Below are 11402 nucleotides of genomic sequence, written 5' to 3' on the forward strand. Positions count from 1 at the left end.
CACAGCTTTCTGATTGGCAAAGGGGGTTATGAATAGTTTGCAGCAAAGATTTATAGCAAGTCAGTCCACTGTCAGCCATCTTTGGAACGCTCTCGGGAGGCTTTTTCCAGGCATGCTAGTGCAGCTCCAATAAACTTGAATGTAGAAAGACCAAAATCTCAAAAACGGCTTGTCAAGAGTACTATCATATAATATATTTAAAATTAGCAATAAAATGTGAAAATACAAGTATCATAAATTGTGATTCTTTACCTCATATTAAGCTAATAAACGACATTTTTCGCCTTGGATAGTTAAAGCGCATGCGCGGTCTACAGTATCTATTGAAAGACGGGACTTTCTTTCTACATCCGTTGATCATTGGGCGCTAGAGCACCTTGGTTGAGCGTTACAATTTCTCCTATTCATTTAAATAGAAATGGCCCGTCTCTACTAAATAATCTCTGTATGCAGTCACTACATATGACACGTATAAGGTAAAAACCACTAGATGGCAACATATCTCTCGTGAAGACCATTGCCTTCTCAGACGTCTCAAACGTCCCCAAAAATCAGACAGTTCATTACAGTAATTTTGTTCTGTTTTTCTTTTTTTTCTTCATTAAAATGTTTTTATGTTTTCAACGATTTAATATAATTAATCTAAAACATAAAATATGATTCGTTCTTTTAAATTAGTTTTATTATGTTTATGTGATAGTTGAAAGAAAGATTACCATACCTGTATCATGGATCATGGTATGAATAAATACAAAGAATACAGTGGTAAATCCATGATATATGTAAAAAAACAAAACAAAAAAAAAAAAAACACTCACAAGTACAGTACAAACAGTACAGGGACATGTGTGCGGTGTTTAGATGTATGTACTGTGCTTTATGGGTATAGGATGTTATTGTTTAGTTATTTTAATATTTATTTACTTAATTTTATGCTGGATAATTATATAAATGTGCATTTCGGGGACAATTCATTAAAGCTAGATACAGTATATAATAACATACTTAGACAAAGTACAAAAAAAGTGTATCAAATTTGCATTTTAAAGGTCAAATTCACGTGCCTTTGTGTGTGTGTGTGTGTGTGTGTGTGTGTGTGTGTAAATATGCCAGATATTCGCCTTACCAGTTTTTAGTTCAGTAAGTCAAAGCGACTGTGTGCTAAATCCTAGAATGAGCCTATCTGAGCCATGATCACATCTTAATACTCCTTATATCTTGCGGGTAGACTATATAACCCGCATTTTGCAGAAGCTTAACCATTTTCATGTGTGGAAAATGATGCAGCTGACAGGCTTCCTGGCCACTTTCACACTGCTGACTCTCTGGCTGTGTGATGTTTTGGGGAGATCATGTGTGCCCTTGATATATGACGGCCACTTCAAAGGCAGGGGCCCGGCGTGAGAATCAGCCGCTCTTAAGCAGATAACCGGCGGATTTATGGCCCCGCATTTTTCCCATGAATTTCGGTGGGCAGCAAGCGCTGTTTGCCTTAATCCCTATTCACTTGGAAATGCTGATACTTTTTCTCTTAAGGAATTTAATGGTGTGACAGTGATTTACTAATGTAAATCTGTCTAACAGACCCTGGCATAAAGGGAGTGGATTAGGCCAGCATAAAGACCCATCTTGGGGAGGAGTGACGGGCGTTGTTTTGCTTTCATGTGGCGCACACTGCACCCGGACCAATGGTTTGTTCACGCACGGCTTTCCCTGAGGGACCAATGGTGGGCCTTGAGCGACCTTGTCTTCAAAAAACAATAAACATCCAATGAAAATAGCTTAAATGTTTTTTTGGAAATTGCAGCGTAGACATTTATTTTTTTCACCCAAAAAGGACAATTCTGTGACTATTTAAATGTCCTTTCTTCCATAGAAAACAATAGTAAATGTTTGGCAGAATGTTAGCCTCAGTCACTGTTCACTTTCATTGCATCTTTTTTCAATACACTGACTGTGAATGGTGACTGAGACTAATTCTGCCTAACATCTCTTTTTGTGTTCTATGGGAGAACAAATTAGATGGGTTTGGAACAACATGAAAATGAGTAAATTATGACAAATTTGCTGGTGATAATGCAGCAATACTGACTAACTTCTCAATTTATTGACGGTGTATGTGTTTTCTTCGTTAAATCAGTTTATTGCTTAATCAAACTTGAAAGTTTGTTGACAGATTTATTAGTGTTGAAGTGGCATGTATAACTGCAGTTGTTTGTTTCATGGTTTCTTTTGCATTATTAGAAAAACACATAAAAGAACTTTTTCAAACATACAATTCCAAGAACTTAAATGATGCAATGGGAAAACAATTACTTTCTCTCATAACATTCCAGGATCTTTTGTGGTGAAGGCAAACAGAATGATGGTTTTATGGCATATGTGTTAGAATGAAAAACAAAACTCTTTCAATTTCTTTAGGACAGCTGCTTTTTTTTCTTTTCTTTTTTTTTGCATAGTAAATGGTTACATCTTAAAGAATGTGGCATGTTTATTAAAAAGGTAACAAAGTCACAGTAGTATTATTCAACTGAGAATCTCAGATATGAGTATTAGTAAATGTTATTTAAAAAAATAACAGGGTCTGTTGTGAAACATGGAGAAGATCCTGTCTCCCCAAAAACAGTAGTGACTGAAGTGCATCATACCAACTTACTCATCTATTTTCAATATAATCTCTAGTTTGAATCTTACACATATACAGATTTACATACTGAATTGTTAAATCATAACAATACTGATTCACGCCTTACTTTAGTGATTATCTGCAAAACCTTTGGTTTGTCTTCGAAAAAGTTTTCTGTTTTACTCAAAAACTATTACATGTGTGCAAGTGTTTGTGAAAATCAGACAGTACACTTTTTCTCAAAGAAAATCTCAAAGCATTAAATCTCAAATGTAGCATATTTTTTTTAGGAGTGTTTTCACAGGCACTGTTACACAGTATAGCCCTTTTCACATGAAACAACAAAAAAGGAATATTCTGTATTCAATACAAATTAAGCTCAACTGACAGCATTAACATTGGCATAATGTTGTTTATACAGAAAAATATTTTTTGTCCCTACTTTTCTTAAAACCCAAAATAAATAAAATAAAATTAAAAAATCGATGTTAGTATGGCACTTACAATTGTAGAAAATAAGGGCAATTTTTGGAGGGTCTACAAGGAGAAATGTGCTTATAATTATAGAAGCATTTATATGAATTATTGTGTATTATTTGAGCTGTTAAGTTGCTCAAATAGTTTTTAACCATCATTTTAGGGTTTTCAGGTTTACGCCATTACGGAGTCATGGCAACAAATTTGAAAAATTGGATATAACATTGCACTGAAAAGGTTAATAAGTGATTTTATCACACTAAAATCATGTTAATTTGCATATTGTTGACATCTTATGGCTATATGTTTGAAACAGTGTGTAGTCTAACGTTTGCAGATTGACCCCATTCACTTCCATTGTAAGTGCCTCACGGATTTATATATTTATAAATTTTTTTGAAAGTCGAAATGCATTTTTGTGATAATTAACATTATGCAAAAAATGCTGTCGATTGAGCTTAACTTGTATTGAACCTGGAATATTCCTTAAAGCAAAAAAGCCAAACTTCCCTGCAAGAACAAAGTAGATGAGTGAGAGAATAAAGAGATTGATGTGGATTTTTTCTTTAAAAATGGCATTGCTCTTCATCCTTAAAAGTGAAGTGTGTAATTTCACTAGTGTCTCTAAACTGAAATGCAAAAATAATAATTGTTTTCGAACAGTTTCCCGAACACTTCCCCAACTTCTATTTGTCAGTGAAACTGACTCAAAATCACGGCATTGGTTGAACCAATGTTGCAATGTCAGGCTAGTCGGAATATTCAAACAAACCAATCAGGGTTAAAAGCGACACAGAACTAGTGTTTACATTTTTCATGAACACAAGTATTTAAACATCGAAGAAATTACACACATCACCTTTGAGGTTTTCACATGAGTAAAAATCTTTTTTTTTTGCTTCCAGAGAGTTTTCTCATTTTTATGTTGCTTATGTGCAGGAGTGTGTAAAACTGGTCACAAAAAGCCCCATGGTGGTGACCAAACTTCTTTTATGTACAAAGAATGGAAGATTTCCAGCTGCAACAAGAGCTATGAGCAAATCCAACACTTAAAACGCTCCCACTTCAGTTCCCCATGGTCGGTATGGTTTACTGCTGCTCCCACCACTTCCGCTGCTCTGTTGGGATGTGGAAACAGAAGGGCTTACAGCCGAAGAAGCCACCGTTGACACTGTTAAGCTTGGACTGAAGAGCGGGAATCCTCCAGGAAATGATAGAGGGAAGGTTTGTGCCGCTGCTGCTGCCGCGTGAACGGTAGCTGACAATGAAAGGAGCGAGGAGGAAAGTGGCGGTACGCATGGAGCGACGCTGCCTGTAGATGGCGCTCTTAGTGCAATGTCATTGTGGGCAAAGGACGGGGTCAGCAGGGCTGCACCCCTCTGTGGGACCTCAGACAGCCTGCTTGAGGAGGTCTCTGAGGACGGAAGTCTGCTCTGTTGCAGGAACGCCGCGGGAATGGGATGCAATGCCCATTGGTGCGGGTACAGGGCCTGCTGCTGATGGGCCATGGATGTGGTCATGGCGGCCGTATCCCTCTGAGAGGCGCAACTGCTGAGGTGAGAAACCAGACGGATGCGGAGGGGGTCGCTGGAGTCCAGACCTTCCACTGAGCTCAAATATCTGGCCACTTCAGTTAAACATTCCCTAAAGCCAATGCTCATGAAGTCCATTGCCAGAGAATGGGCATCAAAATATCCTGTGAGAGAGACAGAGAGTGAATAATTAAAAGCTCTTTTATAAGAAACTTTAAAATCCCATAAACTTTATGACTCTGCCGGTGGGTCCTATATCACGGCGCTATATCATGAAAAAAGATCGCGCTTAAAATGTTAAAGTTCCCATATGTAAGTCAGGCATATTAAATATCACTGGAAAGCTTATAATCTGAATTTTTCAAAGAATACCATCACTTTTGCATTTATGTTACATAAAATAACAAAAAATGTGCTGAAAACATTCATGTCGCAAATTAGTGCCCCCTAGAGGTAATAAGTAGAAATATTAATATGAATATAAATGTATTTCACATAGCAATTAAATAGACAAGTCATATATCAAAAGAAAGCTCTCATTCCCAGGAATGCCACTGTATAGTTTATTTAACTGCCCTAATACACAGATCGAAAGATTTTCAAAAGAATCACAATGTGAAATATGATTTCTGTAAGACATCAAATACAAATGTCTCTTTTATACGCTGATCATTGCTGCTATAAGCCCCAAGTAGCCAAAAACTTAAAATCTGCTCTAACATCATGCAGTTCTCTAAAAAATAAGCATTTTTTTTTACTTGTCTTTGACTTTGCTATGCTAAATAATCCAATGTTATATCTTAGATGCCCAGAACAAAATATGTTACCCAGCAGGAAAAGCATGCTAAACACCTAGAATGAGCTTCTAGTCCATTTGGAGTCTAAGATATTCAATAAAACAATGAGGGTAATGCATGAACTGAAAATTAGACTGAATGTCTAAGGACGATCACATCTGTGAGGGCTGAAATGCATTAGAGCACCACCTACAACATGTCAGATCTATAATTTTTGATGGCATGTGATCAGGGCTGGACTGTTAATCTGGCAAACCGGACATTTTCCCAGTGGGCCGACACACTTTGGGGCCTTACAGGGGCGGACTGGCCATCGGGAGAACCGAGCAGACCGGTGGGTTGGCCGCGAAACTGGCCAAATGGGCCACGCTAAGATAAAACGAGCCACCGCCTTATGCAGAACGGATCACAAAATGGCGCCGCGATATGCAGAAAGGACATCGAACAGCCCCCTCCCCATCCCTGCTCAACAACTTTTGGGCCAGTTGCTATGTAAAATCCTGGGCCGATTTCTCTTCCCAGTCCAGCCCTGCATGTGATAGAAAAAAAGAATTCTAATGCTTGCTGCCCTCCTCTGAAATGAAATAAGACTTTTCAATGTGAAATAGTGTGAACAGAAACAGAATTACATGCTTTCAATGTTAGGACAACAACAACAACAATAAAAAAAAAATCTTACTTTCTGTTCATCAAAAGAATGTAAACATACTGTATACAATATTATTAATTAATAATTTGAGTTATTTTTATTATTTTAGTCCACAGTTTGTGTGAATGGTGAGCCTTTACATTTTAGTGTGAAAAATTGCAAAAATGCACCAGAGTGAGCCAACAGCTGGTGCTGGTGCTGGTCATGATGAATCAAAGCAGAGATACGCCATCAATTGCACCGACCACCGGAACCCCACAGTGCTCAAGAGACTGACTGGGATTGTGACCTGAACGGTTTGTATGTTTGTTTTGTTTCAGTGCTTCGGTTTTAACACTCATTGGTAAGGCCTAACAAAACCTGACAGTGCAGCCTGTGAATGTGGCCTCACTCCCCTCCCATGGATTTATGAAAGCAAACACAATCCCAGGGTCAAGTGCTTCTTTTGTCCTGCCAGCGCTTTCCCATGAGTTCAATCCTATACCATTAACATTGATTTGCACTTTAATTTTGTCAAATGGAAAATCCACGCTCAGATTTCACTACAGTGTTAGGCAGAGTACAAACCATGTAGCCAAGAACTCATACCTTTCCCTCCTGTGGCCTGGAGCATCTTCAAATGATCAACTGTCATCTGCAATATTTCTGCTTTCTCTAATTTAGCAGATCCCTAGGGAGAAGAAATGGGATATGCATTTTTTTAATATGGTTGGTATCATGGATGAAATCATGTGTCAACACCCTCTTCTATTTAAGTACTGTTTATTTAGTGTTTTTATGATAACCAATACTTTGAAATTGCATACATAAAGCAGACAGAATCTAGAGCAGAAATCTAACATGATCTCACCTGCTTCTCAAATGCTGTTGGGACCAGGCGACGCAGCTCCGATAAACTATTATTTATTCGATCTCTGCGTCTCTTCTCAATGATCTGCAATGATGATTACATAATAATCGACATATAATATATCAGTGTTTGAAATGAATCCACTATAATCTTAAAATCAAATCAAGAACATATCCAAAATGGCGAATTACCCCTCTCCGCTTCTTTCTGGCCATAACTTGGGATGTTGTGGTAGGTGAGCCGCATCTTATTAATGAACCACTGCTTTGACTTCAGGGAAGAAAAAATGTGAGGAAAGTGTATCAGTACACTGTGAAAAAGTAAAAATGTGCAGTTGAGGAGCTAATTCTATCTGATCTGACCGTTAAAATGACTTTTGTTGGTGTAATCTCATGTAGTCGGTTTGATTCAGTGACATTAAATCATATTTTTGACTTGCTATTTAATATTTGAACAAAACCAGTAAACTAACAGACTACTACTAGAAGCAAATTTTTTGAGATATATGATAAAACATTTCTACTGTGTGAACAGAGCTGTTTGTTAACACTTTATAATAACTTTGATAAGTCATTATAATCGCTAGACTACTTCATAGAGGCAACTTTAATAGGCCTATACATTCAAACATTGAGAAATTTCAGTAACACTTAATAATAAAAAAAATTAAAATGTAGGCCTATTATAATTCATTAAACTTTAGGCACAACAGTACTTTATACATTGAAATATAAACATGAGAATAAAAGTTTAATGACATTTCTAACTGTTTCAATTGAACTATTGAGTATACTTTTAAGTATAATGGGTCTGTGTTTGATAATATTATTAAAAGTTCTCAAAAGTTTTCAACACATGTCAACCGGACCTAATATATCTAATTTCAAAATAACTAGTCTACCAAAAAACCTAGACTTATTTATTATGTCTGTTCCCATAAAGCAACATAAGATCTGATAACACTTAATAGTGAATACTTTGAGTGATGCTACAGAACGACAAACTGCATGTGTTTCCCATCCGTGCTTACCCAGAGTAGTTATTCTCGCTGCCCACATCAATAGTTTCATCCATATCACTGTCAGACGTGGTGTCTTCACAAGGCCGCTTCATGATGATGTCGTGCGCTCAGGTACAGTCACAAACTCCTTCTGAGCGGCTTTCCCACGAACCGCTGGAGCCTCAGTTTCACATTCACGCCCACGTCCTGCTTTGGGAACACCCACCGGAGAAAAGAAAAAAGAAAAACAGCAAACACGCCCCGAGCCATCGAATGGAGGTCTCAAAATTCATTCCCCTTGATAATTGACTCTGCTCTGCTTCAACACTCGCGCGCTGCACCCGAGGGCCCCAGAAGCGTGAGAAACACTTTACACGAGAACTTAGGAGACGGGGATTCAACGCCCGACAGAGCTTGGCTGCAGTCTGCAGATACTGTAGGCAAGACATCTTGGTAAAGGGTGTCTGGGGTGAAATGAGGATGCAGACTTTCTAAGCTGTAGTCAGCTTTAACACGAAAACGCATAATTTGTATTTTTAAAGTTTACAAATTGCAATTACTCAAATACAAATAATTGTTTTGAAACACAATATGATCGTTTTTTTTTTTTTTTTTTTTTATGTATTTGATTATTTATCAAAAGTTAAAAAATATTGATTTGCTCATTTCCTAATAAGCAATAATTGAAATAATTTATAAATTGCAATAAATCAAATACAAATAAATTCACATTTCTTATTTATGTATTTATTAAATAGGCCTACTTACTTTAGTTTCAAGAGCTTCCAAATATTTATTTGCACATTTCTTAATAAATTGCAAGTAATTAAATACAAAAAATATGTTTGGAACAAGATGGTCTGACCGTCTATTTAAATGTCTTATTTACTTATGTATATATTTGTTTGTTTTCTTTCTTGAATTTTCCTTTATTTTACTGGTTATATTTTTATTGGAGTTTTTAAATATTTATTTGTTTGACAGTTTATTGAAATGTCTTTATTCTACTTATACTTAGTTTATTTATAAATGGATTTCTTTTTAATTAATAAATTTATTTATTTGACTTTTTTATTTACTTTATTTTAATGGGAAGAGTTTAAAATGTTTATTTACACATTTATTCAAATTCATCAGCAAGTTTGGAATTTGAGTTCCTTAACATATACATTTACACTTAAAGTCAGTAAGTGTCTCTATAAAAATTGCACATAGAAGGATGATAGTTGTACTGAGGTATTTTATTTATGTAAGGATTGGCCCAAAACTGTAGGCTGCCGAAATTAACACACACACACACACACACACACACACACACACACACACACACACACACACACACACACACACACACACACACACACACACACACACACACACACACACACCTGTTGGTGAGGCTATCCTTATGAGGACTCTCCATGGACATAATGATTTTTATACTGTACAAACTATAGATTCTATTCCCTAAACCTAACCCTCAGAAAAAAAAGTTTAGCATTTTTACATTTTCAATAAAACATAGTTTAGTATGTATTTTTTAGCGAGTTAAATTATAGGGACACTAGAAACATCCTCATAAACCACATTTATAACATAATACCCTCGTAATTACCATTTTATAACCGAAAAAATGTCCTCCTAAACCACCCTAACCCGCCCACACGACCGTGACACACACTTTCACACATGGGCTTCTCATCCTTGGAGGCCACAGCTGTAGTGAATTTTCTGGGTTAAAACAGTGTAAACGGCACATTGTTTGGGCTCACAAAACCCCCCCTTGTCATGTGCCTTCCCCCTGGTGGAGCATAGCACAGTCTCCCAGGCAGGTCGCCAGTGTGATGACTCGTTCACACAGCTTGGAGCCCTGCGCTGAAACCCAATCACCATGTGAGAGGTGGCCAGGAACACAGGGAGTGCCGGCAGGGCCGATGCCACTGGGAGGTTACCGTGAGCCAGGCGGCACCCCCACCACTGCAGCCACAGCTCATAACCCTATTCTTCACATTGTTTATTTGTTGCATGCCCAGTTTAACTAACATGATATACAACCTCAGAAATATCTAGCTACCGTTGTAGAGGAGGGCAGCATGGCCTTTTGTTCATTTCTGCAACTTGGAATTGGAATCTGTTGAACCTGTTGAACGATTTTGTTCTGTTGTGCTGATTATTCTGCAGAACATTTTATGTAAAGTTCATAACATATAAAATAACTGCAGCATGTTTTGTAGACGAAATTTTGACAGACCATTGATACTTTCAAATGCATGCATATTTATATAAACAGATTCTTTAGTAGGCTGGAACTTCAGTACTTATTCATCATCCGCAGCCTTTAACACCCTACACCAGATCCAGTCCTCACCACAGATAGCTCCAATCAGCCTGTCAACAACCTCTCATTGCCCAGGGCAGACTGCAGCTTTCCCAGGTGTGACCTGAAGTACATAAGGGCTAATTAAAGCAGTCTGTCCGGCTTCACAGAGCTGGAAATTCCCTCGTTTTCCCATGTTGATGGATATGCCCAGTTGCCCACTCAAGAATTTTTAAAATCCTTTTTTAGGATAAACAGTATTATTATGATAATATTGACAGGAGACCAGCCATACATTAAGCTATAAAGCTTTGTAAATGCAGAATACATTGAAATTTCAAAAATAAATGCAAATATAACTGTGCTGTTGAACAGGGCAACTCCTGATTTAATTCCTTCACTGTCTCATAAACATATACTCTTAAAGGTACAGTTCACCCACAAATTAAAATTCTGCCATTTACTACCCTCATGTTGTTCCAAATCCATATAATGTTTTGTATTCTGTGAAACACAATTTAAGGGAGAACTTTAGGGTCTGACAAACTCACTTTTAGGTACAGAAAAATTAATGGGGGCTTAGGATATATTTTCAATACATACATATTGTCACATAATTTGAGTTGATGGTTATTTATATTAATAGGTAACAGCCATAATTAATTAATTTGGAACTTATATTACTAAAAATAGTTTTACATAAAAGGGTGTAGTTTTTTTTTGATGCCCTCAAATATTGCCACATTATCCACCTTTTTCCTGACTTCTCCATGGATGGCGCCATTGCTGTGAGAGACTTCCTCTCGGACGCTCCACACTTCCCCTTAGTTGTTGTTATCAGCTAGACTAACCTTACTGGTGATTGCGAGCAGCGGAGGCTCTGAATGAAGATCTGCTTATAGGGTGTTATAACAACTACCGGTGGCTTTAAAACTACTGTAAAATAAACGTCATTAAAATAAGCCCATACAAAACCAATGCTGAAACATTTATAGTCAAACCAGATGAAATAAGTAGATGTTGCATTAAACGAATTCTCTATCACTTGCCTATTTTTTAAAACATTGACAGATACTTCCAAATACTCTCCGCCATTTTGGTGAAGATCATTTAACCCAAGCTCCTTGTTGTTTTTTAATTAATAATCTTTACGA

The 11402-nt window shown here is 37.1% G+C and overlaps 1 protein-coding gene across 1 annotated transcript; it reads right to left on the minus strand.

The window, feature by feature from the left end:
• Window positions 1-2114: 2114 nt before the first annotated feature.
• On the minus strand, window positions 2115-8097 carry LOC127623884 (hairy/enhancer-of-split related with YRPW motif protein 2-like). Its single transcript, XM_052098464.1, has 5 exons — window positions 7962-8097; window positions 7123-7201; window positions 6932-7015; window positions 6670-6751; window positions 2115-4799 (listed from the first exon to the last, which is right to left on the minus strand). Exons 1-5 carry the CDS (start codon window positions 8042-8044, stop codon window positions 4153-4155), a joined length of 975 nt encoding a protein of 324 aa, XP_051954424.1. The 5' UTR covers window positions 8045-8097; the 3' UTR covers window positions 2115-4152.
• Between the last annotated feature and the right edge of the window lie 3305 nt (window positions 8098-11402).

Source organism: Xyrauchen texanus, chromosome 30 (assembly GCF_025860055.1).
Source record: "Xyrauchen texanus isolate HMW12.3.18 chromosome 30, RBS_HiC_50CHRs, whole genome shotgun sequence".
In the NCBI taxonomy this organism is placed as follows: domain Eukaryota; kingdom Metazoa; phylum Chordata; class Actinopteri; order Cypriniformes; family Catostomidae; genus Xyrauchen; species Xyrauchen texanus.